At 46.7% G+C, this 27,572-nt stretch overlaps 1 protein-coding gene across 6 annotated transcripts in view; it reads left to right on the top strand.

Moving 5' to 3' along the window:
* The first annotated feature begins 2,039 nt into the window (after positions 1 to 2,039).
* The window catches only part of LOC135909139 (protein sax-3-like), a 462,790-nt gene continuing 437,257 nt past the window's right edge, over positions 2,040 to 27,572 (top strand). For 3 of the 6 annotated variants that reach the window (XM_065440962.1, XM_065440959.1, XM_065440956.1), the window contains exons 1-2: positions 2,048 to 2,177; positions 6,532 to 6,623. Coding sequence is in view for 2 of the 6 variants with exons in the window: in XM_065440959.1 (XP_065297031.1) it covers positions 2,114 to 2,177; positions 6,532 to 6,623 (156 nt within the window). In the remaining 4 variants the exon portion in view is untranslated. Of the gene's footprint in view, positions 2,178 to 6,531; positions 6,624 to 27,572 lie in introns of those variants that run through there. The other 3 variants (XM_065440957.1, XM_065440960.1, XM_065440958.1) reach the window with 2 other exon arrangements.

The following is a 27,572-nucleotide window of genomic DNA, read 5'->3' as shown; positions in this document are numbered from 1 at the left end:
AGGATCGACATTTGGGCGAGTTGGTATTGGTTGAACAACTTGAAGGGGCAGCGCAATAAGACGGACAGAAGGCCATCCTATTGCGCAGCCCCTTCAAGATGTTTTAAGAGTGCAGAGGCGACAGCCCTCCTGGCATGCTGCCAAGTGTGCTGTCGACCGGACGCCGACGTGTATTGTGATAATCTAGCAAACAACTTTCTGTAGCAATGAAGGGAAACCTAGAGGTGAAGAGCTTTTGCACGCGTGTAGCTGCATTAAATATGCGATGGGACAAATTTTCATCGCAGTGCAGGGAAAGCTATGGGACCGAAGCGCAGAGTTTCCTTACGCGCCAAGAAAAAGTTCCCTAAATTTGTTAAAAATTTTCACATTTCCCTAGCTCAAGTGAATTTTGCTTGTTTTATTATTATAGTAACAATGCTATGAGAAGCCGTACATTATATACAGTAACTGTTGTGCTCTTTGAAAAAACAATTCCTTGCATTCCTCGCTTTTTGTTGTTTCTGGTATCCCACAATATTTTCTGAGCATCTCTTCTGTACAGTGAACAAAGCGCAGGCTCACAGCCAACCGAGCTGAGGAGCGCGTTTGTAGACATATCTGGATAAAAAGAACCTTTGGCGAGAGCGTAGTTCTCACAAACATATGAGATGTAGATATGGCATTTTTAACGGTAAAATGAATATTTCGTCAAATTTTATTAAACATCTAGGGCACCTCGTGTTTTCCCGTACGCTCGCAAGAATACAAAAAAAAGTTATATTGGCCGCGTTTTACCATCGACGTCGCCGATAACGTCAGGACATGCCGAGACTACCAGCGACGCAAGACACCACCACCAAGGCGAGTGGGATTACTGCAGCTGATCGAGCACCCTTGCCGATAGTTTCAGTATATATATAGGGATGGATCTTTTTTTTTCAGCTTCACTGGTCGCGAACTTGCGATTGCGCCGTGGCGGTGCTCCGAGGAGGCACATGACGTGACAACGCGCGCCTCGCCGCGGACATTTCTCTCTATAGCTCCCTAGTCACTAATACGCATGCGCCACTGGTAGCACCGAGCCGCAGGTGTGCCGCCACTGCGCAGCGCCGCGCCTTTCTGCCGCCGCCGTTTGGTATGACGTCGTACCGTGTTCGTCGTCATTGCGCTCGCCTCCGCTCGCTTCGCCAGCTGCGTCGCATGCCTGATAACATCTCGGAGGATTGAAAAGGAGAGCTCGCGTGGGCCGCAACCACAGTTGAGGCGGCCGTATGGAAGGCGACAATTCTGATAAGCAGGAGGAGGCCTGGAATCGACATCAGAACGAGATGAAGTGGAAACGAATCGCCCAGGCAACAGACGAACAGCGCTCCGAACGACCGGCTAAACGCCGCAACATAGCTAGACAACCAGACTAACCTGGACTTGCAATCAAGATGAACCGAGGCTAACCATACGTAGCTTTCGCTACGTATATCCTGGCATAGCCGAGCTAAGCCACTGACAATGTTTTAGGAGGGAGGGGGGGGGACCCTTTTCGACGACAATATATAGAAACAAGTGAATCATCGCGGACACCGACTGCCTTACCCACTACGCCGAAACGAAAGCCCTTCCCAAAGGTTGTGCGGTGGAAGTATGGAAATTTTTTCGTCGAGAACATCCTGCAGCTTCATGGTGTGCCAGAAGTCGTCATTACTGAAAGAGGAACGGCTTTTATTACTGAGCATACTCAAGCCATCCTGCAGTATAGCCAGACAAATCACCGTAGTACCACCGCCTACCACACGCAGACGAAAGGCCTAACGGAACGTCTGAACAAGACGCTCGCCGACATGTTAGCGATGCACGTCGACGTCGAACACAAGACGTGGGATGCCGTCCTTCCGTATGCAAATTTTGTTACGACACGGCAGTGCAAGAAACAACGCAGATCACGCCATGCAAGCAGGTTTACGGAATGAACCCAGTGACGACTATCAACACCATGCTACCCTACGTCACCGAATAAAAGAACCGCGATGTCGCGGCTTATCTCCTGCATGCGCGCTGAAGATGCGCGACAGCTCACCCGCCTGCGCATCAAGGATCAGCAGAGGAACGAGAGGCGGCACAAGAATCTTCGACGACGATGCGTGGAATACGAGCCTGGCGACTGGGTTTGGGTTTTACCCTAATACGCCGACGAGGACTTGGTGAGAAGCTTTTTGCGCCACTATTTCAAACCCTGCCAGATGATCAGACGCATTGGCGGCGCACTGGACTGTGAGGTTGGGCCAAACGGCGTTTTGCAATCATAGCGGCGCCACTCACGACCTGAAATGGTCCATGTTGTGCGCCTTAAGCCCTTCTACGAGCGCTAACGAACGTTGGGATTTTGTTTCTGTACTACTTGTTTCTTTAATAAGTGTGCTTTTGTTCTTAGCTCTCCTGTTTGTAGCATCGGCACGATGCTTTCTTAAGATTGGAATGGGGGGGAGGCACGGACACGTGTACTCATTTATCTTTCAGTGGAGACCACTTTTCAGTGCCTAACAAATGTTAAACGTTATCGTTCAGCGTAAGAATATTACCGATATGATACCGATATTACCATTATCAGATATTACCGGTTACGTGCCAAAACCACTTTCCGATTATGAGGCACGCCGTAGTGGAGGACTCCGGAAATTTCGACCATCTGGGGTTCTTTAACGTGCCCCTAAATATAAGTACACGGGTGTTTTCGCATTTCGCCCCCATAGAAGTGCGGCCGCCGTGGCCGGGATTTGATCCCGCGACCTCGTGCTCAGCAGCCCAACACCATAGCCACTGAGCAACCACGGCGGGTGAATGTTACCGGTGGTTTTATCCGTTGTCTGTTGTCACCGAAGTTTGTAATCTGATTGTATGCGCCACGCGAATTGTGCAGTACTTTCTCGAAGACATGTGGGTGCCAGTGATTGCTCTAGAACAATCGATGGCTCATGTATAAAAGCCATTAGTCTTAATGATTAGCCATTAGTCTAGTCATCAGTTTAGTCATCAGTGTTTAATAAAACATGGTCAACCTTTTCCCGGGGGGTTTGCATTGTGTATTAGTTTTTTTCTGAAAGCAGAACTCATTGTAAGGGCGTTTACTTTCTTGTTATGCTGACGATATAATTAAAAAAGATAGGCTGCGCGTCAAAATTTAGCGTGATGTGCTGGCATTTCAAAATGCCGCACCTGTTCAAAGAAGTCATTGTGGCTTAACAGCCCAAAAACGCGTACACGGGGAAAAAGAACAAGGCAAGGCGGTGTGTACGTTTTTTTTTTTTGCGCTGTTCAGGCGTGGTCCTTTCTTACCGATTAGCTCAACGCTCAATGCGTCTGCACAAAGTTTGCGTGGAATCCCAAAGTGACAAAACTACACATAATACATAAGACAAGCAACGTCCTTGGCAGGGGGAAGTGCAGCTTTCCGGTCGCCAGGATGTTTCTATACTTGTAATATGTCTATTCAAAAATTTAGTCCACAGGCACGTCAGCCTTGAAAGCTTATTGCAATCCAAACGCGCGTTGTTGCCCTTTGTATCCCTTCTTCGCAGCATCTAAGATTTGCGTTAACAGGCATGTCATGCTTATGCTAACACAGCCATTAAAAAGGCTTTACCGGACAAATATTACACCTCCATATAATGGCTGCTAAAGATATGCGCTACAACTGCGCGGACTATTGAGGCTATGCTCTCGGTACGCTGTCAAAGAATTTACGCTTTTAAAAGCCAATAAGGGTGCGCATGATTTTAGAGTGTAGTGTCTGAGACATCGTTGAATGTGTGCTACTGTCAGTCGATTAGCAGCAACATTTGTTTTCTTGAGAAATGCCATTACAGAGCAATCTCCATTACGAACGAATGCCCCGCGCTTTAAACTGTGAGCTTGATTCTCATGCCGATTCTTTCCTGGCATCTACTAGCAACTAGCACCATCACTGATGTTCCAGTCCCCTTCGTTCGAAGGAACCTTATATCGTGAATGGAAAGCCCAATTATCTAAAAAAAAGCACAGCAGTGAGTCTCAGTGACGGTCCAAACCGTAAGTTTTCTATTACCTCAATGGAAAGCTTCTAAGATAAAAACAAGAATGAACAGTGTACGAAGTAACGAAAACTTGCCCCACGCCCTGCCCTCTCTGGCCGAACATCGTGTAAATGTCGCGCTCGGCTAAGTAGAAAGGGCACGCGTGACCGGCTTTTGACAGCAGAATGTCAACCGGCTGCGGCCTGGTCGCAGTGCGTGACAGTATCACCGGTAATGCGACAGGCCATCAAATGTGGCGCTCTTTCAGGGCTCCGCAGTCGCCGTCATTCCGCAAGAAATGGTCCACACCCTTAGATAACCATTTGTCAGCACCGCATAAAAAAAAAGCACTGTGGCAGATGACGACGTTCCTTGCCAACTGCAGGGTTAAAAAATAAAAGACCTGCCCAGGGACGTGCGATTGATGCCGAGAAGGGGAGCATCGTGGATCTGAGTGCGTATGCCCTAAATGACAGGAGCGGTGCGTGTTGAACTTGCACTGTGTCGTAACGGATCGGCCTTTGCCACGCTACGTGGTCGTTGGCTATGAAATAAATAATGATAATAAAAGAAAAGCGATGTCTACGAGGGTGTGGCCCTGTTCGTATCATCGCGGAGGAGGTGCCTATACGACCCCGTGAAAACGGAATTGGGGCATTTCTTCCGCTTTGCTTTCAGCACAGGGGGCTATAGGGCCTTGACATGTGTTTCAATCAGTGCCGCTTCCTTGAAGGCATTCACTGAACCTCACGCTCTCTAACGTTCGTCTAGCTGCTCGATACCCGTCAGGCAAGTAAGTGCACAAATGTTTACTGGAGCGCTTTGACAACCGGAACACTAAGATTTTTCGTAAGTGTGCGAAAGAAGAATCGCATTAAATGGGATGTAGTGCGGTCTGCACGGGCATTGTATCTTTGAAATCGCGCCATAGTAACCGTTGATGGAAGTCGGATATGCTTGTGCATGTGGGGCCTGCTAAGAGACAAGCAGAGAAAGGAGGAAATGCAGGGACGGCATAATCAGATGGCGCCCGGCTTGCTGACAGACACGTGACAAACTGAAATGGGAACTAAAAAGGTGATGTGCGTGGGCACGAAACGGTGTTGACTGTGCATTCGAAGGCGGTGGCAGAGCGCAACCATCCATAAAAAAACTTCACCAGCGTTATACTGACCGTCTTACACCAGCGATTCCGTGATAATTGTTTTTCCGGAACCAAGTACGCCCAATAAACATTTAATCCCGTGACGCGCAGTAGTGCCACTGTAGTTCTTCACCCTCAGCGCAACTGGAAAATTTATGTAAAAATCTCTCTCTCTCTCACCGTGCGCGCGCACACACACACACATGCACGCACACGGATAGATAGATAGATAGATAGATAGATAGATAGATAGATAGATAGATAGATAGATAGATAGATAGATAGATAGATAGATAGATAGATAGATAGATAGATAGATAGATAGATAGATAGATAGATAGATAGATAGATAGATAGATAGATAGATAGATAGATAGATGGATGGATGGATGGATGGATGGATGGATGGATGGATGGATGGATGGATGGATGGATGGATGGATGGATGGATAGATAGATAGATAGATAGATGGATAGATAGATGGATAGATAGATGGATAGATAGATAGATAGATGGATAGATGGATAGATGGATAGATGGATAGATGGATAGATGGATAGATGGATAGATGGATAGATGGATAGATGGATAGATGGATAGATAGATAGATAGATAGATAGATGTCTAAAATTAAACCGTAGACCTCTACTACGGCTTTACCAGTGTCCCCAATGTTGCTTTAGGGACGGTAGACTAATGAATGAATGAGTCAACCAGTCGCAATTCCCTGTAGCGCTGTGAAGCCCTTCTTGCTTCAGTGACCTTATTTTGTGGACGCAATGATCGAACAAGTTGAACAATACCTATTTTATTAATACTGCATGACATTTTTACCGTTAAATAAAAACCATGGCAGCGAAAGAAACGTGAACTGCCGATGTCACCGTTCGAATTTTTTTTAGCTGTCATCGTCTCACTTTAGCTGTAACCTTATCATGCAACGAGTGAACCCGCCGCAGTACTCCAGTAGCTATGACGCTCTGTTGGTCAGTACGAGGTCTCGGGTTATACTCCCGGCTGCGGTGGACGCATTTCGAAGATGCCAAATGAGAAAAAAGATGATCGTATAATTAAGGCAGGAAACTGGGATAGTTGGATGTCGGATAACTGAACCCTTGGCAGTTCTTCCAAAGAAACAACAAAAGAAGGTAAGAGAGAACAGGGCATGGATATGGTGATTTTTTTTTTTTTCTGTTTCTTCCCAAGCGCTGGAAATGCCTCACGTGCAGTTAAGGTTACGTGCACTTCACGGTCGATCAAAATTAACCGGCGGCGTGGCTGGACGTGATACAAGAGCCTACGTGATAACCATGACATGCTCGTGCCACAGCTCACGCGTTCGTCGTCATCTTCTTCCACAGCTGGCTCCGATGCCACACGTCATGCCAGCGTTCCCGTACTGCCCCTCCCTCGGCGAAGGCACTGGCCACTGTCAGTCGGTGCAGTGATTTCGGTGAGTTCTGTCGTGCGCTCCAATGGGCGAACCTTTCATTTCGACTTCTCAGACCGTAGCTGCGCCCGGCTTCTTTGGATGTCCACGCGAGAACACGAACGAGGCCAAGGCACGTGATACGATAAATGATACAAGGCCACGTGAAAATAATACCATTGCGTTTCGTTAAACGAGTCGTCATCGGTAAGACGTCGCGATGTTTTCGCATTCATCTAAGTAGCGATATCTAAGTGCCCTTGACATCTAGAAACGGTGCAGCGAAGAAGTAATTTGCGAGTCTACAATTTCAAGCATAGAGTTTCACACAATAATTACCAGATGTAACTGTGGTGCTAGTGTAATGGGAACTCCAAGCAGGCCGATTTAGACAGCATGGGTATGATGGTTAGTGCATGGATTTACCTAAACTTCGTCCTTGTGGCTTCAAGCGGCTTTGTGGCTTTGCAAACTCATCATTTTCAACAAAGCATGGCGTTATAAATAATTAAGTAAACCTTAGTATAATTGTTCGATAACAGAATTCGAACACATGATCTCTAAGACGCAAGACTGCAATGGAAAGCATTACGCCACGGAGGCCATGCGTGGACAAGCGACATATAACCGTCCTTCTCGCGGGCAAGCCAGCGGGTTGAGGCCCGTCGCATGTGTTGTATATATATATATATATATATATATATATATATATATATATATATATATATATATATATATATATATATATATATATATATATATGCGCGTGTGTGTGATACACGTAATGTAAATAAGTGTATCCAATTCCCAGCCTGTGTACAATTCGCCGCAAATGAAATCATTTCTTCGTATTACAAGCTGCTCTCTCATAATATTTTTTCTACCGCGAAGACCAATCATCATATACACACACATGAATCATGAGCCACTCACACGAAGAATGCTTCGCTTCACGTAGATGTCAACTTAAAAGGAGTCTGCCTCTTCTATAGTTTTACAGCGTAAATTCTCATGGGCTTAATCGAATAGCGGTTTCGGTTGACAATGTTGTCCGCCGCTACCGATGTCTCTCGCAGCTATCACCAGGAATGAGAAGAAAAAGACCAGGTCCCGCTGGGATCAAACACGGGTCCTCTGCGCGGGACTCAGCTGCTCTACCACTGCGACACGCCAGCTCGTGCCACCTGATGCGGAAATATGCCCTATACAGGCGTCCTAGCATGCAAGGAGTTATGCGATGTGGCATGCGGGCCCCATAGCGTCGATACGAGCACATTTTGCATTGCACTTGCTTTGTATTCCATCAGGTGTCACGGCATGTTGCACTTGCATCGTGTAGTGCCACGTCTCAAGGGACGTGACATATGTGCCGCGTAGCCTCGATACCTGTACTCACTCTTTGGTACACGTTATGGCGCCTACTCGCAACGTACGAACCGCTGCTGAAGCCGCAAATCGTAGGGCTATGCGCGCCGCATCAGCCAGGCATCTTCGGGCTCAGCAGTCCGCTGTGCAGAAAGCAGCCCAAGCCGCAGCTCGACTTCGACGCTAAGCGGAGAGTTTGTTCTCGTGAAAACGACGCAAAGAGACCGTCTCCTATGGAGTCGCTCCTCCAGCTTACGCAGTGACTGTGCCGCGTGTGCCGCGCAGGCCTGTGACGTTTTGTTAACATTTAATAACGAGCATTGTATTATCTGCATAAGCGAGGAGTCTACTGTTCTGTAGAAGGCCGAGCTTTGTTTTCCGAAGGATTGCATGTTACACGTGCCATAATTCTTGCTGGTAAGACTTCGCACTTTCGCTTGAAGTGGCGTGACGCACGCGCTCCGCATGCCTTAAAAGTCGGTAATGTGTTGACAAGAATAAGCAGTTGGTTTTAGCGCTCGCCCCCGTCATTTCCACGCGTGTTTGTTTAATTTATTTGTGCTTAGTTTTCCAGTCAGCGAGATTCAGCACCTCTCCGGCAATATGTCAAAAAGCGGAGAGCCTTCGGGTGACCCGTCACGTGACAGCGGATTCCGCTATATCCGGATTTGCCAACTTTGCTATGACGCCATTTCCATGGCGGGCGCACTTTACTACAGCACTATTCATGATCTGCCCACATTTTTCGGCGAGAAGCCGGCTGTGCGGTATACACCGCTAAAGAAGGCAAAGAAAGCTTCGTGTTAATGAAGTAATTATGCACTTAAATGCTTATACGTGTTGCATTGAGGATATTTAGATACCGTTGCTTATTTAGCGAACAGAGCCGGCTAGCGGGGCGTCACCATGTATAGTACAGATGGGGCTGCATACCGTATCCACTTGAATCTAGGGCAGTCTCTATGAGATACAAACCCACAGATATAAAAGTGAAAAGCCTTCGTTGACCGCAAACAGCGCGAAGACAGGCATTATACATAGAAAAGAACATGCAACGTCGTCGAGATATCGCACTCTGTGAATTCTCGAATTATGACATCAGGCGGAATTTCCTCCCGTGCCGCCACATGCGCTTCGATGTCTGACTAAGCGAAGTGAACATGCCGCAGGCATGTTGAGGTAGACCGGCGTCTGAACTTGTTCAGAGCGATGCTTCAAATTTTCGCGGCCTACTTTCCACGTAATTCTAAGTGATTATGGACGTGAATTCTTTTTATTGCGTTAGCAATTATATGGGTACTCCAGGCGCATTTCTGCGTCGGCGGTTTCTGAGGTTCCGTATAAATAAAAGCGTGTGAGGGTGAACCGGCGAACGCGGTTCAATCTCGGGTGCGCGAGCGAGGAATGCGACCCGGATGCGTGCCTTCACCTGTCGCGCGCGAGGCAGGGGGTTTAGGTGGGGGAGGAGACGTGTTCCTTTCCCGCGGCTGCTAGGGTGCCTCGATGTCGTCCTCACCTGCCACTCCTTGCCGAGTCGAGACAACTGCAGCGTCTACTACGGCGTGGCCACGTGAATCGCGGACGCCGTAGTAGACGCCGTAGAACTCATGTCTCTTGAAAGCGATCTGCGACGTGGCCAACGTGCGCGCTCACGCGGGCCTCATCTTCAAAGCGATCTGCAATGTTTGCAGAGTGCGCGTAGTGCCGGCAGCTTCCTGTGTGCTGTGCTTTCGAAGTTTCGTTCGCATTGAAGCGAGAGATGCATGGAGGTCGATTCGGCTGCTTCTGCCATGATGCCTCACTCCTGAATTATGACAGCAAGTTTCCGCGCTCATCGAGCGAGATGTGTTACTTGTGTCGCCTGAAGGCTTAGACTGCAGTCGGTGGTGACGCGTTTCTTTGTCGCCTGCGTTGACGGACATGGAGCGCGTTCCTCGCTGAAACCCGTGGTGCACCGCTCGTCTACATACACCGTTTCGTCCTTGCCTGCTCTCCGCCGCTTTGCTTAGCTAGGCCTAACCTCCTAGTCAGGCGAATGCGCACGATATTCAATCGAAGGCTTGGAGGAATATCCTGACTCCATGCAGCAAGCGAGTGCAGAAGAAATCGCGGGTGCTTAGTTCTTGTCATGTCATCATCATCACGCTGCCGTCATTTCGTTGTCACCATGCCGTCTTGGTCACGGTGCTGTTGTCGTCGCTCCGTCATCATTCCGTCTTCATCACATCGTCATCGTCGTCGTCATAGCGCTCTCAGGTCATCTACCAAAAATTGGAAGACGCTTAAGCTTCGCCGTCAACAGTAAAACGCGATAGCGTTATCGCACCCCGTTCGCACCGCCTACTCAAACGCGCTACGCCAGCCAAACGTCGCGATCGGCAGAGATAGCCGGGCCCCGACGCGCCATGAAGGCGGACGCGGTCATAGGGCGAGTGGCGCGCCACGTGTCGGGGCAGTGCCGTGCATTGCGAGGAGAGGTCTTCTGTGTTTGCCGCAAGATGGCTCTGCGTGTGCGCAGAAGTTTAGCGGAAACGTACTTCGCTACTCGTGAAACTGTGACTTTGGTAAGTTACATGGTCATAATTACCGATATACACCGCAGTATAACTTTCTACGGCACGTTTCTAACGCAACACCGCATTCACTAGAGGCGATTTTGTCCCGTTTTGAAGGAACGAACTCGTGGCTGAATGGTATCGTCTCCGTCTCACACTGCGGAGACCGTTGTTCGATTCCCACGAGCCCCTCTTGCAAGATGTTTTTTATTTATGAAGTGCCTTCTGGGATTTATCACTCACGGCCAACGCTGCGGACGCCGACGACACCGGCTTTTCTGCGACACGAGCTCCATAACGCTGTCGCGTTAAAGGACGTCGATGTTAATTTGCCTCGCTTTCCTCCGCCTTCGTTATCTTAGGGCAGCAGTGTGTTTCCGAAGCATGCCTAGGGCGCCCACTTGGTCGAAGCGGTCTACATGAGGCATTCGCTTACTTTGTTAATCATTCCTCGATGGATTTCGCATCAATTTGGTTTTCCGGAACACCGGTGACGGCACCGTCTACCACGAAAGACACGCGGGCAACTTGAGGCCTTGCGCGGTGTTCAATTCCATTTAAGCGACGATCGCGTCAACCACTGCAACCAATGGAGGCTCGGCGCTTTCCAGAGCCGGGTTGCTGTTGCATTGTGAAAATGCACTGTTCTTGTACTAGGCGACATATTTGTGTAGTGTAATTTACAAACAAAAATCAGCTCGTTTTTTCATTTCTCGTTATGAAACTAAAAGTCACACTCGCATGAGGAAATTGTTCATTCTGTGCTTTACTATAAGGTGTTTCTCATTTGTACCTTAAAGATATTATTTCATAAACCTAGTGGGCAGCTTGAGCATCGAAGATAGTTTGCAAAATGTATACTGTGATGGAAAAAAAAAGTAATAGCGATGGTTCCGTAAATGCCATATAATACATGCGGAAATCATAGTGTATAGTTTTCCATGCTACGGTCACTGGTGCTCGTTTTGCTACCTTAGCGCGAAGTTCTTCTCAAAGCCACAGCTTTGTAAATTTTTCATACTCGTGTCCGGCCTTGCGTCGTCTATGAATCTGAGGCTGATTTCAAGTAATCTAACGTACGCTGCAACATTGTTCTTAACTGAGAGTTGTTAGTGCTCACGAGTCATCATCATTTACCCTTCTATTTGTTCCTTCGGCTTTTTTCATATCAAGAGCGTTGCAATGCATGTGCGATACATTAATCTGTAACCATTGTATGAACCTGTATAAATACGTACTCCTCTTGTACGTGTGCCGACGGCAAATTATTTTTTTTTCTGTCTGTGTTCTTTATTGGCCAGTGCTCCCGTGACCTAGGGTCTTTCCGTTGATACAGTAGCTCAGTATTAGGGTGTTTACAATAAGAGGTCTCACTCATTTTTAACAGCGCTAGAAACATGGACAAACAAGAACACAGGACCAATACTGACTGCCAACAAGATGTTTAATGAAGCCTGCGCAAATAGATACCATTTGCAAAGGGCTGAAATGTAGAAAGCGAAGGCGAATGAGTGTGTTCCACCGCATCAAGAAAGCCATGGGCCGGGCCGGTGTTAAGGTGCTATTTGCCGCACCTAACAATTTGGGAAGGTTGCTCAAGAATGTCAACAGGAGCCGAAGGACACCTGGACTGTGTAGTAAGCGACATGCCGCCAAGCCTGTAGATTGCAAAACCAATGCAGTCTATGCCATTCGCACTTCCTACAGCTGCACTTACACAGGGGCAAACAGGACGCTGCTTTAATGAACGTTTGTGTGAGCGTGAGCAGAGTGTCAAGACTTAGACTGCTAGTAATCTGGCTTTGTGCAAAAGGTGACTGTTCACCCCGCCTAGAATACACACGTGTGTTGAGAAAGTGCAGCGATCAGATAAAAGGGAAACCTTTGCGGCCTTTTTAATGCGTCAGTTAGGAGCCACTTGCGTAAACGGCCCTTCAATAGCTCTCTGCGATAAGGAACTTAGGTTCCTTATAAGTTATTCAGTTTGGTTTGTCTACATATTGTGTATTTTACATTTTTATAGTGTTACGTTTCTTACACATGCGCAGCAAGAGTTGCGCAGCATGACTCGCCGTGAATAAAATCGCAAATTAGTGCAATAAGCACTTGTGTTACACGTTCGGAACACTAGGCTAAAGGTCAAAACTAAGAGCCAAAACAATAACGTGTTAACATGACAGACGCAAAATAGGCTACAAGACGAATGCTGCTGCAGTTAAGATTTCCTCCTGTCTTTCTTCTTTGGTACGATGGGTTAACGCTACGGCTATTTAATAATAATCGGCGATTAGGTTTAGCTTAACTAAATAATTTGACTTTGGGACCTTTGCAACATAGGTGATCTTGCTTTTCCTCTCGGAAGCAATCGAAAGCAGCTGCCATCTTCAGCTAAAGAAATCCAAATTCGGCTACGTAAATCGGCAATATTCCGCTTGAGGCGTACGACCTCTCAATGGACAAAGGACTGCGAAAACTGCGGTGTACTATCGCTGAATATTTCTGATCTGCGTGAGAAGAGTGGAAGCCGTGAAATTGTCAGCCTTTGTTTGTCACGAGTGTTACCAGTTACCAAGAGGTAAGAAATACCCCAATGTTTGTCTACGCCAAAATTACGGGAACCTGAGGTCAATATTCAAATTCAACGAACAAGTTTGGGATAAGTCCATGCGCAGCGGTGAGACGCTATTTCAGTGATATCCCAATAATTTGATTTTTCAATTTCAAATGATGGATAAGTCGAGCTGATTTGTTGATCCTGGCGAAATCCAATGTGCTTGAACAGAGAAAAGCTCCCGCGAATTCGCACGCAAGAAATGGCCCAACGGTGATTTCGAACTAGCTTTCTCGGTATACCGTGGACTGCTTTTCGGACGAACCCGAGCCAAAAGGTGAAGGTTCGATGCGTCGCTAGCTATGGTAATATTGCACGCCGCGTGCCGTACAAATGACGAGAAAAGACGCACGGGGAGCCGAGACCGAACCGGAGCAAGCAGAGACGCCTGCCACCTCCTTTTCCATTCGGCTTAAAAGGAGCCGGAAGGAGCCCTCAGCGTGCGCTTGGTCACGTGCCCACGTGCTCACATACGTCACGCCCCTCCCCCCTCCCCCCCCCACACACACTCACAGACACACATCTAGCGCGTGCTTGATCACGTTACCGCATGCTCACCTGACCCCCCCCCCCCTTCCTTCCGCTTAACGCGTGTTTGATAACGTTGCCACGCGCTCATGCACGCGTAGCGTTAAACCACGTCACCTGCAACACTGGGCACGCGGGAGGGCGGCGCACATGACGTCACCATCCTGCTCGGCTCACCTTGGCGCGTTTTCTCTCTCACCCACAGCAATCGGCGCGCACGGCGTGATCTTATCGCACTTGGACTTTATACGGAATCTATGCTTCTTCCCACACATGTCATCGCGCTCTCATGTACGAGAGATAATACTCTTTGAATGCGAGACACGTGACCGCTTTGGCTTTGCGCACTCTAGGTCATAATTGATCGGGCGCTATACTCAGAGGGTCTTCCCCTAGTTCGAACTTTATTCGAATAAATTGCCGACCTAATTGCGAATGGAAGTAACGAGATCCTGTGCATTTAGGGACACTTTAAGCTTGTGTGTCTGTATTATAAAGCTGCCTAATAAATGAAGCTTCCTTAGCGACCGGTCGCAGACATTGCTGACCATGGAGTAGTAGCTCCTGTTTGCTATGGCTGTCTACGCGAACATCTCACGCAAAAAGATAAAAAGAAAATCGAATGCCAGGAAGTGCAGTCCAGCATCAATGTCGCCTACAAAGATCCCGAGCTCTATCACACATATTTATATCGGGCCAACGTCAAATAGCCTTTCCAGACAAGTGGCGCGTGCGCGGCGTCATGTAACATTTAGTTCTTTAGAACTTAACTAACCGAGTCAGGAAAGCATCGCTTCACATATGCTGTGAAATCTGTGTTGGATCTGCGTAATCATATTGCAGCGAGTTCAAGTAATCCGTATCTTGGTCTATACGACTTGTCCGCTTCCGACTACCTGAATACACGCTATTTGCAGGACTGCGATATCTGGTATGGATGCAGAGTCACGGACCGATTTCCATACTTAGGTTCAAACCTTCAGCGATAGCCTCGTGGCTCAGGCATTGCGCTGCTGAGCGTTAGGTCGCGGGCTCGATTCCCGGCCATGGTGTCAACATTTAGATGGGGGTCGAAGTGCAAAAGAAAACTTTTATGTGCTTAGATTTAAGCACGTGGTAAAGAAGCCCAATAGGTTAAAATTAATCCAGAATGCCCCGTTACGGCGTGCCTCATAATCAGATTTTGGTTTTGGCACGTAGTGCCGTACGGATTTTGTTGGAATTTTACCTCCGCAACAATGTGACCTAATTCAAATACGAATTCAACCTTTAAATAAATTAGAATGTACTAGGAACTCGGATCATATTTTAGAGTAATCTGGAGGCAAGTTCACGACTATTAATGTGAACCAACCTTAGTAGGTTTTCAGCGAAGTGTACACCTGCCAGACAGTACAATATTTACCATACCCACAAATTACACATGCGCAGCTTTCGTCAGGGACCCTGATGAAATAGTCGCACATATGAGAAGCCGATACGTGTGGTGCTTTCCCATGTGTTGAAAAGTGGGAAAGGACAACCACGTTTCCTAGGCCTAGTTATTCTCGGGAATAACAAACCAGCGATGGCAAGTGTTATAAAACAAGATCTCGATAGTCGATAAAGGCTGATGTACTTACAAGAATGTGAAACAACAGCATTGTTGTAATGTACTATACCATGGTTCCATTATCCGCATAATATTCATAGCTGCTGTTCTGGTGCTAGTTAATTCCCGTCCTGGATTAAGTGCGCATACGAGTAAACAAAGCTTCTGCTAATGATGACGTCACATTCAGTGTCGTCATCAGATCTCAGCCGTGCGAACCAGTGAAATATTCGAACGTAATGTTCGCGAATAACAGTAAGAGTACTAATGCACCCGCGAACTTAAGGTTCAAATATTTCAATCGCGCGCACGACCACAGATCATAATCAGTAAATGATATATTAATGTGCTCTAGGAATGCAGCTGCCAAAATTATGGCGTTTCAGTTCCAAATTCGCACGACATTTACTTCTGTTGGACCTCGCCGTAGCATTGTCTGTACACCTTGGCACTGTAATAAAATCTTGCTCTAAAAAAATCCAACGATAAACAATGTTGTGATAAGCAAATTTCATACAAACAGGAATCATTTTGATTCATTGGAGGCGTTCGCGCTCAACAAGTCTTATCGGCTGCGAATAAACAAGCTACGAATAGTTTAATAACGCAACCTAATATATTACGCAAACATAGTACAAAGCTGCAAAGCACTATTTTCGGTAGAGAAATATAACTAAAGCCAAACGCCCCATGTCGAGCCTGTTTCGCCAAGCACATAAACGTGGCCAACTCTAAGAAAGCTACTACTTTAAAACAAGCCTTTCTTCATAGAAAAATATATTATGTAATAAAGAACATAACCTGTAATACAGTTTTTTTTGTGCTACATGCTTCTGTTCTTGCTTGGTGCAAACTTATGTGTCCTATGCGGCACATTCGCCGGGGAGCATGCAGCCACTGGTAGTATAAGGAAACCTAAAAGAGCTGCTTTCGGGCATTCTGGCTTTGGGGCAGCACCCAGGAGTACAATACAGAGCAAGGGGCTCAGCTGAGCACTTCGTACCCGGAACACCGCCCCTATATGGAGCGAATGTTGCTGATAAAGCTTGATGGAAGTTTGCCGGTGGGATCAGACGAGATTACCTCCTCGCTTTTCTTTTTTGCCTCGCGCGATCTATCCTGACGTCTATCTCGTCAGTTCCTTCCATTTCTTCACTCCGCGAGAAAAAAAGGAACAATGGGAGCCCGTCCCCAAATGCTCTCAGCCGTGTTTCGATCTAGACAGGAACCATTTTCCCCCTGACGCGGTCATCTGGACAAAATGAACGTTCCTCCCGGAACGCGCCTGCTCTGAAAACAGTCCCGTTGTCCCCCACAAATGAGCCAAACGCATTGCAACAAAGAGAGACAGGTGAAAAAGAAAAGAAATGTAGGAGCCAGCCTTTTTTTTTTTTTCAGAGGGACAAACCACGGTTTTAGGCTCGTTGCAAGAAAGGCGGGATCTATCGTGCCCGTCTTATCGCAGCAGCATCGGGAACCCGCGCTAATACTTGACGCCCCTTTTCGCTTTTCATACTTTTCGATGTACTTTCACCGCGCATTGTGTTGGAACGCTTGTTCGGAGGTACCAAATCGGGAGAGGCAAAGGCATCGATATACGAAACGATACGAAATAAAGTTTCGTCTACATTTTCCGGGCAATGCTGCCACGCCGATAATCAGCGGCGTCTTCGGAGAGGCTGCAGAATTTTCGCCTCGCGTCGCGTGAACACCGCTCGGGGCGTGCGCTCCAGTGCAGGAACTGATTGCACCCGCCCTCTCTATCACCTTTGACGGCCCGTGTAGATTAATGGACAAGGCGGAATGAGGGTTCTCGTGGACGTGACGCCAAAGCTACCATGATTGGTTCCAAGACAGTGCCCCGAGATGCGGGATTGGCCTGAGTGGGGCGGGGAGGACGCCTTTGTTTGTTCAGAAACAACTGTACGACTGTTCTTTCTGACGCGCAACTTCCCAAGAAGCTCAAGCCTTCGCCATGATCATACCATGAAGTTGCGCTTCCGTTTGCCGGTATTTGTCAAGGCTTTCATTCCGTTACATTCCGTTGACTTGCTACTAAAATTAGGCGGCTTTACGACACAATGCGATACCTACTGTGGTTTTTAATTGTGCTCGAATATCTCAATAAGCAAGCGTGTTTGCGGTCTGCCCCAACCTTTTATAAGGAAAATCACTGACGCGGTATCGTGATTAGTATACTGTATCTACTACACTGACGTATGGGTCCAGAACACAGAAACTATTTTGCATATTACAGTAAGCAGAATCAAGACACACACGTGTTTTCACATTTGTTCTTTAGAACGTAGCCCCTTACAATTTTCACACCAATATGGTTATCAGCGGCAGCAATAATCACCTGTCGCAAAGGAATGCACACTCACTGTGGTATTTCCAGGCGTTTCCTTGCAAAAAGCAAAACCGCGATCGCAGAATACCACTGAGGAAAAGTGATATTTCCTTATTAAGAGAGCCACGGTCATCCAGTTGGCGAACTACTCATTGTTGAGCCGGTATGCGCACCATCGGGCACTATCTGCGAAGACGTGTAGCCGTTTCAAACACCTGCATGTTATCATCGATGGCCCTGTTGCAGGGTGCACAAGTTGCCAGCGTTCGAATCTCACTATCTGGTAATTCCATTAGTTCTTACTTCCACTTCGTATTCGCTTCTACCGTCTGCTGTGTGAGTTATCTGTTTGAGTGGTCAGATCGCTCGAGGCCGCAGGTAGATGTCCTTAATCTAGGAGTTTGATTTTGAGCGTCATCTGGCACAAAATTTCTCAAACTGTCACTGCACACCTCACCGCTGCAGTGGCCTTTGAATGCGCAGTGAACGTTGTCATGTCTGCACGCCTATCACCTCTTTCGCCATGAATCACACGTCACTCTTATTTCTTTTCCCCTATCTGTCGCCACTAGCCCCCTGACCAAAGGGTAGTAAGCCAGGATGAATAGGCCTGGTTTAACTGCGTGCCTCTGTATTGCGGACAATCCGAGGTTGGTGGCGGTGTCGGTGAAGCTACCCGTGAGCGAAAATATCGTGCTTAGAAAAAGTTTATATAAACAAGAGACGATACGAACACTGAGTCTCAATCATGGCACAACTCTACCAGGACGACAACATGTACAAAAAACGAAGCATTGTATACATGGCACGTTTTCAAAGTAGTGTCCGAGTCCTTACTCACTAACATATAACCACATAGACCCACGGAAAGGCACAGTTACACATAAACAAATTGTCACATGTATAAAACGATGTTTCATATATACAGTGTACACAAAGGTTATGTAAGTTCCTTATATATTTAGGTGAATGTATGTGCCGCGCCTTGGTATATGACATGATATACATGCGGGTTATATTGCCACACCATTCCATCTCTAAAGTTGCTCATACCTTGTCTTACATTCTGGACAAAGTTATTCCATAGAATTTTGAGAATGACAGCCGAGAAACAAATGCCATGAACCAAAACCCCGACAGCACATGACTTTAATGTTAAATCTTCTCAGACGTAAATATTAAAACTGCGGAACAATACCAGAAACCTGAAAATGACGCAATTATTCTGGCGCGAATGTGCACTACCTTCGGGACCGGCCCAGGCAAGAGGGCGGGTTTCTAGGAGAAGGCTCGCCTTCGTGCAAAGCCTTCCCTACCAGCGTTCCCCAGTAAACATTACGGTTACATAAGCTGCAGTGGCCGGTAAGTGTGAGAGTCAGTCAGAGATCTTTGATTGCAACCGGGTTCCACTCTTCAAGGCAAAGCTCAAGCGTCCTCCAAATTCTACTGCCCATAATACATATTTGGTGGTTGGTGAAAACTTGTTGGCCTAGCGTCTAAAGCAAATGAGACGTGGACTTCGGCCTTGAGCTTTGAGGCTACTGAAAACTAATCACGGTTTCTGCATTGCGCAATAAATTAATTATCAAGGTGAACATTCTTGGGCTTCAGAAATATCCGACTTCTGCGGTTTCATCTAGGGGATTCCATATTTCAAGTCGATATTAAATTTAGCAATTCGGATGATGCTTCTCGTGTCATTTCTTAGAAAACGCTCTTAAGAAATATTTTTCTACGAAGTTATTCCTAAAACATCTTCAAACAACCATATATAACTGTTCGTTTTGTTTGCACTCGCCGTAGTATTGCAGTCGTTCTGTACATGCACTAAACTATTTAGGTCACACTTTTGCGTGTTTCCGTTTAGTGTGCTGTTTCATTCGTTAACTAGCCTTGCGTAATGTTGATTGTATTTTAATCTAGATGGAACATTACGTTCTATTGTGGTCACGGCCTCTATTCTTTATTAACACACTGAAATTTATACTGATGTCGTTAATCATCTGCCTATATTTTGTAAATGTGTAATGCTGTAAGTGCATTATCAGGTGATCCTCCTAGCGAATTTATCCATGGAGCCTCTGTCAACGCAGCTTCTACCACGATGTAATTGTTTTTGTTACTGATCTCATGAGAGCAATCTGGTTCACATCAAGATAATTTGGCGCGATCGACAACCACCGAACAGGGGAAGCCTCGACATGGAGTGAACGCTTCGAGAAGGGCACAAAGAGCTGACAAGTTTCTTTGTGACAGCGTTGGCTACATGCTGAGAATCCTGTTATTCGTTTACTGTTGATCATTTACGTAAATTCTTAGAAAACGTTAAATATCAATACGCCAAAGCCTTTTCAGAATGGTGAAGCCTTAGAGCTTTTTTTAAGTTCAGCTCGCTGCTGAATTGCAGCTGAACTTTAACTCGGCTCACTCGTTCGATTTTTTCTCGTTTAGCCCCGCGTTGAGAGCCGCCACTCTATTCACCAGTCACTGTGCTGCAACTTCAACGGTGGCGGCTGAAATGCGCTGCTGGTTGCCATGGCGCTCCCCACACGCTTGACTGGCGCCCTCTGGGCAACTAGAACAGGCGAAAGCGAAGGCATGCATGGGCGAGCGTTGGCAGTGGCCTGCCTGACGTTCCTGCGTGACAGGGTCGGGAATTCGTGGTGTTGAAGTGCGTGAAAGCAAAGAAAAAAAAACGTATCGGTAACACTGTTTCCTGGTTCCCCTTCCAACAGATCTAATTCCGCTGAAGCTTCTTTTCTTGTCTCGTTGGATGCCACCGCATTATTTTAGTTGAGAAGCATCTCTTTTTTTTTAGTGGATCTTTGATTAAGTGCCTGCCAGAATGAGAATCTGTCACGGCGCATGCGTCACCACAGGCGCACATTTGCATAGTAGCTCTTCTCTAGATTGACACTCTGCTGGATTCACGACTTCCCCCAGAATGCTGATGAATCCAGAACCTGGACATGGGTAAATCCGGGCATTTGTCCTGTTGCGTAGTGGACCAAGATGGAGGAGGGGGAAAAACAATCAGGAGGCAGAGTGTTAACAAGAAGAAGGCTGGGTATCCTACGCTGGGGAAGGGGAAAAGTTGATTAGGAAAATGAGACAGAGAGAGAAGGGGGGGGGGAGAAAAAATCGTGGGAACCACAAAGTCAAAGGCGTTCAAACACACCAGCCACCTTCAACAAACACAAAGGTGTCTGCATAGCCTCGTCGGCTGACGAGCAAGGGGAATGACTGCCCGGACAGCGGCCAATTGTCCAGTGCACCGAAAGTTCGTAGAAACAAGGGAGGGTAGCGAGAAGCAATCGGTGGAGCTTTACAGAGTTTACATTTGTCACGTCAGACTTGGGCATTTTAGATTTGTTTCAGCAATATGGCGCTGGGGTTTCAAGCATTCAAGCCTCATTGCGTCTCCACGGCATATAGATTAGCCTGTGCGGTCATCGCCCACCTTACGTGGTCTTTGATTGCGAGATGCGCACCTCAAATTACGATAAAAGGGAAACAAAAAGCTCAACACTTCTCTCACTGTTCTCTTTTCCCGTGTTAAATATGAGCGCAAAGTAAATTGAACCACATAGCATCGCTCAGGTTGTGCAAGTCATTTCATCGCGAAGCATTCTTCTCCTGGTGCAGCCACTTTTTTGCAAACAGGTAGGCAGGCAGGCAGTGTACCTCTTCGCTTTTGTTGACCCATCCTGGGGATTTTGCAGCCTAGACTTATGTTGAACAGGGGTGAGTGGATACGCGAGACTAGTGCAACTGAGTATGTGCACTGGTGCTACCGGGTGTGGGCCAGTGCATTTTATTTTGTTTTCAGTATTATATGCTCTCATTAGAGACACATTCTGCCTCACTTATTATGAATATAAAACACTACAGCATATGATATCTACACATCCGTTCACTACATATGAGCTGCATTATTCATACAGCCATTCTCAACAAACATGCGTGCTTCGCATTGCGTGTGGTGCAAACTACAGTTGAGTCCGACAATTTTTTTTCGCAGCCCACCTGTTTGCCTCGTTGTTGACCATTGACAAGGACACTTATATTATTCCAGGCTCCTTATGGGGGTACTGCGTCTTTGGACATTAATAAAATGTGATGAAAGACGGTGTTAAACTGCTATGTTAATGACATCGTCTCTACATTAGAGTTCTTCCTGCTGACGTCGAAATCACCACATACTTATTTCAACTAAGCACGAACTATATCACGCAAAATGTTTGACTTTCCTTAGGGTGTGGCCTTGGGCTCTGGTTTAATAAGAACGCAATACTGAGGCATGCCTATATGATACGTTCAGAGCGATATACATGCAAACTTTAATGATATGCTGGAGATGTTCGCCTGGCTGATCAGCTGGCATGCTATTAAGTGGGCTACATGATAATGATGATGTAGACTGTCATCAGAAAAACACATAAACATAACATGCAGTCACAAGCACAGACACACATGCACAATAGACATATTTACATAATTTTGTTGATGCTTGCGGCCCGCAAGAACATCAGCGGCGCTTTCGTGCCGCGTAACGCGCGGATCTCTGCCACGGGCCTAGAATGTTTCGCAGTCCTACGTCCGAGTCCCGTCGCAGTTGTGGTGTGGTCACTTCAGGTTCGACTGCATGTTACTGAAAGGCAACTGGAGGTGCAAATTGCAGACAACCTAAATATAGCAGAAACTAGGCGAGGCTGATTGTGAAAGTCAAGTAAAAGCTTTCCTGTCGATCTGCGACGGTAAGCCGCTCGAATATTTATTGATGAGCTTCGCTTAATGGCATGGGTGTGTGAGCGCCGCCGTTCCGCATGTGCGTGCGCCAGAGTGAGCTCGGTTGGTAGCCTTCAGTCTCGGGCTGTGTCGAGACGAGAGATACGGCGGTATATTGACTTTCCCTGCACCTACGCTTATATTTCAAGTACCATCAGGTAACATCCACTTATACCAACTGATGAGCTACGGCCGGCATATTGTGAAGCGTTGCCCATGCTGCACAGTATACTGCTTAAACATCCTGCGTTCACGTGCGATGGCTTTGGCTTAACGTGTTGTCTTCGCGAAGCAAACGCTGTATCTCGTGTGCACGGAACGGACTGCAGGCAATCTTGACATGTCACCGACGATGCGGTGCGTGTGATTTCTATTGCGATAAAAGCGATTCGAAGAGAGATCGTCTTAAGGTAGGCGTAGCCCAGAGTATAGGCAGTATATGCGATCCTGAGATCCACCAAAACCACTGATTCACAATCTCTTCCTGCGATGTCATACTGAAGCGACGAGAACTCCATGTTAAAGCGAGCGAATACAGTTAATTTGAAATACAAGCAAAAGTCGTGCATGTGAAGAACCCACTGATATGAATATTTTACTCTAGGACGCTGCTTTCGACGGCATGGAGCGTTGATCGATGTGGCAGTGCCTGCTTGTTTCTTTTTTTGTCATATTGGAGTAGCACAGAGCGAACACATACACATGAGAGACATACGACTACACAAGGCTTAGCGCTTCGTCTGTTGCATGCCTTTTTTGCGTTTGTGTTGACCTTGTGATACCCCATACGAAGATCATATACTAACAAGCCCAATCTTCTACAACACTTTTTTTACTTCTTGAAAGTTTATTTTTCTCTTCGCGTCACTGTCCAGGTGAGACTTCATCGTCACTAGATTTGGCGTATACGCGTTGCCACATTTCGACATGAAAATGCATTTAGTTAGATTTCGGAAACGCTGGCGTTCCTCAACTTGAAAACTCGCATTTATGTTTGATTTAGAATGCGTGAATTACTTCCAAACAAAAGATCAGCTACAAGCACCTTGGGTGCGAAGGCCAAAACATACTTAGGGAAGCAGTTTTTACAGCGAAGCTGTTAGCTTCTCAGAGGTCGCCATTTCCGGTGTCCATCCGTGAGCAGAAATTACGATCATCAGCAATGTCTGATACCCCCCTAAACATGCAAAAATGCAATGTCTCATCCCCGTCGTAATAAAGAATCTAGAGACATTTCTTTTATCTATTTGATACCTGCGTCGCCTTTTCAGGCATTACAGCAGGGGGATACATAAACATAAGCATCATATTTGAGACCAATAAAGAAACTAATTACACAAAGCGCGGTAAAAAAGCACCATTCGACACATTGGATACAATCATAGGCGGAAGATCATTGCACTCTCTCATACATCTAACAAAAAATTAATAGCGCAAGACGTCACCTTTAAAGGAAAATTCATCGAACCAAAAGCAGTCAGCAAAGTGGAGCGAGCAGTACATATATCATTAGAATCACGCGTACAACGCACAGTACAGCCTACGTATCAATAAAGAACAAGCTCAAAACAAGCATCTTTCATCATCAGCCATGGCTTATACCCACGTAAGCAAGGAAAAATGCAATGGCTCATACCCTCGTAAGGCAGAGGCTACAAGCGCTCAGCAAAGTTAAGCGAACATTGCACACATTCATTGAAATCAACCATACAACACACAGAATAGCATATGTTTCAATAAGGAACAAGCTCAAAATAAGCATCCGAACCATCAATAAAGCATTGCATGCCCCCGCACAACAATTCTAGTGATGGTTTTGCACAGCAGTGGACATCCACATCACTGGACATCCACTTTCGCAAGGCCGGGATGGTGCGTCAGCTTTTTATGAGTCCTTACCGGAAACATGGATTAGAATGCGTTAGCCATTTCAGCGTATGTATTACGTCCCGCCAGACGCCGGGGATCCCGTTTGACCCCACGTGTGAAACCGCATCTATTATGGTCTTGGGCACAAAATAACGAAAGCGAAAACAAATAACTAAGCAAAGGAGGCAATGTTTTGCATGGTCTAAACCCACTATAGCTGACCACCAAACGTCGAAGCACAGTAACCTTGTAGTATACAAATTCCAAGTAAGACAAAAAGAGCAATGGAAAGAATTTCAACTCAGTGTAACAATTAATTAGCGATTGATTTTTTGTACTATACGCAAGTAAAACTTCGCTACGGCGTACCAAGAGCAGGCAGACCCAACTCTAGTCGACATCTCCAAAGGGCGAAGCATTCGTTGTGTGCTTTGCCCATGAACCATGCGTGTTATTCACATGAAGTGGGACCTTCGAGGTATAAATGTCAGTATTAAAAAGCAGCATTTAACTATCAAAATTTTTATTGGCAGTGAATTATAGACAGGCTGGATATTATATGCGCATGGTCACCTACAGTACATCATATACATATTATTTCTGTAAACACTCATTGGTGTCCACAGCGTCGTGTTGCAATCGTCGTGATTCTGATGCGTCGGATTCCTCTAGTGAAACTGCAGATAGAAACGCGCCAAAAGTCTCAACGCACAGGCTTTCCCGCGAGAAAGGCCGTTATATGCCGGTTGTAGGCGCAGGCGTCCGTGCCGCAAATGTGTCAATATTAGCTAGACTTGTGCGCCATGTATATTTAATTATTTATAAAGCCATACTTTGTTGTAATGGATGAGTTTGCAAAGTAACAAAGTAATTTGAAGATAAGAGGTCGAAGGTACAGGCAAATCCATGAACTTCCCGTCATTCCCATGTTAGCTGAATCGCCCTGCTTGAAGCTCCCGTAGACACTAGCGCCACTGTTCCATCTAATGATTTTATGCGAAGCATATTACTAGAGCTCAACCCAGCTCCTCAGGCACGGCGGTGTCGCCTTCAATACCACGTGACACCGTGACGTCATGACAGAGGAGAAACGGGGCTCCAAATCGCGCCGTCGCTCGCGGCGTCGCCTTCAAGGCTGACCACGTGACACCGTGACGTCACGACAGAGGAGAAACGGGGCTCCAACTCGCGCCGTCGCTCGCGGCGTCGCGGTGGTATATAAGCAGCTGCGCTTGCCTCTGCTAGACACTCACGAGGTGAGATGCCTCCTGGAGACAGAGCTGCTCGTTGGAATGAGAAGCGAAGGTTGCGGCGTGCTACAGAGACTGTTTCTAGGTGGCTTTGCTACGGCGCAGCGACTACGCGCCCCGCATCGGACGCGGTGAGCGTCGAGCAACGCAGCGTTCGGTGCGACAACGAAATGTGCGCCTGAGCAAGCGCCGCACGCCTGAGCCGACGACACCGGCTTTTCTGCGACACGAGCTCCTTAACGCTGTAGCGTTAAAATAAAGGCTAGTATGCTTCGCATCCTGGGCTTAACCTTGGCTAAGCCACAGCCATTTTTTCCTGAAGCTCTATGCTTCAAATGGCAAACTAGAAAACTCCTTTTTCGCTGCACCGTTTTAAATGGCGTCACCAATCCCGTTAAACGCGTTCGGCGCTTTAGAGGCCAGATACACACAAGGAAGTGACTCAAAGTGGGAAAGCTTCGCCCTAAAAGAAGTCAGATCGGACCGGTTAAACATAGAGAATAACACACGGGTGCATTGTAGTTTGGGGATCCGGATAAAGTATTCCACCTGGACTGCTTTTGAAGTGCCACTAAATTGAGCTGCACGAGCGTTTTAATGAGATTATCATTCTTAGACTTCATGCAATTTCTGGTATCTATGTCCTGATCTAACCGTTCTTTTTATATATGCGATATGTTTGACTTGGTGTGTGCAACACTTCATTTTAGTCATCGTAACATAAAAAAAACATATTGTCACCAATTACACATCCATCACAAGTAGTTTGCTCGTTGCATTAACGTCGCCAATTATACCAAATGAATAGATGGACGCATGGCCAGTATTTAGTCAATTTTAGCTATACGACGCGGCTATCGCGTGGAACGTTTCGATGCGCGGGTTTGCACGAGGGAAATTCGTACAGGTATTTCGTTCTACAGCTCGATACTAAAAGTGCCACGTTAAAGTCTAGTTACGAACACTGCTAGGTAACACATGATTCGCTACGTTAAGAACCAGCAAGTATAATGTTTGCTACAGAGAATCTTCTTTCAGATCCACACTTGTTGCACAAGCTATATATCTGCGTTTTCTGCCAAAACACTTCTTCATTACATGTTACAAGCACAAAAACTGAGGAACTGCAATAGAGCATTCCCTATTCGGGGAGTCTTTCAGATCAATTGCTAGTTAAGACTGCAGAATGACGTTGATTCGACTACCTCGCACTGACGTTCAAAGGGCATGGCAACTATGTATACTTATTTGTTACCGGAACAAAAACAAAAAAAAATGAATGTAGAATTGTGCGCCTTTGCAGAATCGCAACCCAATTTTTAGCGACGCTGTTTATTTCAAGCAATTGCAATCAGGGTTGCAGTTGCCTGCAAATGAATAACTTACTTGAAAACGCTGCCCGTACAGACGTTTTCATCGGGGAGGCCGAGAACCTCCCCTCTGGACTGTGACGCGGAAGTACAAAGACACGCGCAGCATCGTCTGCAATGCTTTTGCGCGGGGGTTCACGCGCAATTAGCGCAGCGCAGAGAGCCGTATGACGACGCCCAGGGTGCTCTCGTTACAAAGCTCTATAAGACTTCTCTTTTTAAAACCGTGCCCGCGTATAACGCTTTCCTACACTTGTTAAGGAAGATTTAGAAAGGCTGTAATTCATGCACACATAATTTGCTTCACCTAAACAATAGCCATAGCGCCCTCTCCCACGTCCTCCCCCCTCCCTCTCCTGCGATAATTACTAAATTTGATCGGGGTGGCGTTCGCAGTTCTCCCAGGACTGCGGCATATCGGCATTGCCCTTGAAGCATTACACTTATGAAGCTCCTTATCGCCATGCGTACGTAATTTACTGCAGAAGGAGTAGTTAGTCCGCACACTTGAAACTTTGCCTACACACTTCCTACGACGTGCCCCTGATTTCTCGCAAATATAAACAACATACCACTTGTTCAGTTCACACATCCGGATAAACCCCCCTACGACAGCGGCATTATCGCATGGGAACAGAGGGGGCAAAGCGAGGATTCAGTAATTATTTGTGATGCTTCTAAGTAGACCATGAATGT

The sequence above is a fragment of the Dermacentor albipictus genome, chromosome 4, assembly GCF_038994185.2.
Source record: "Dermacentor albipictus isolate Rhodes 1998 colony chromosome 4, USDA_Dalb.pri_finalv2, whole genome shotgun sequence".
Taxonomy (NCBI): Eukaryota; Metazoa; Arthropoda; class Arachnida; order Ixodida; family Ixodidae; genus Dermacentor; species Dermacentor albipictus.
Note: the sequence above shows the minus strand (reverse complement) of the source record. Positions and strands in the feature narration are given on the sequence as shown.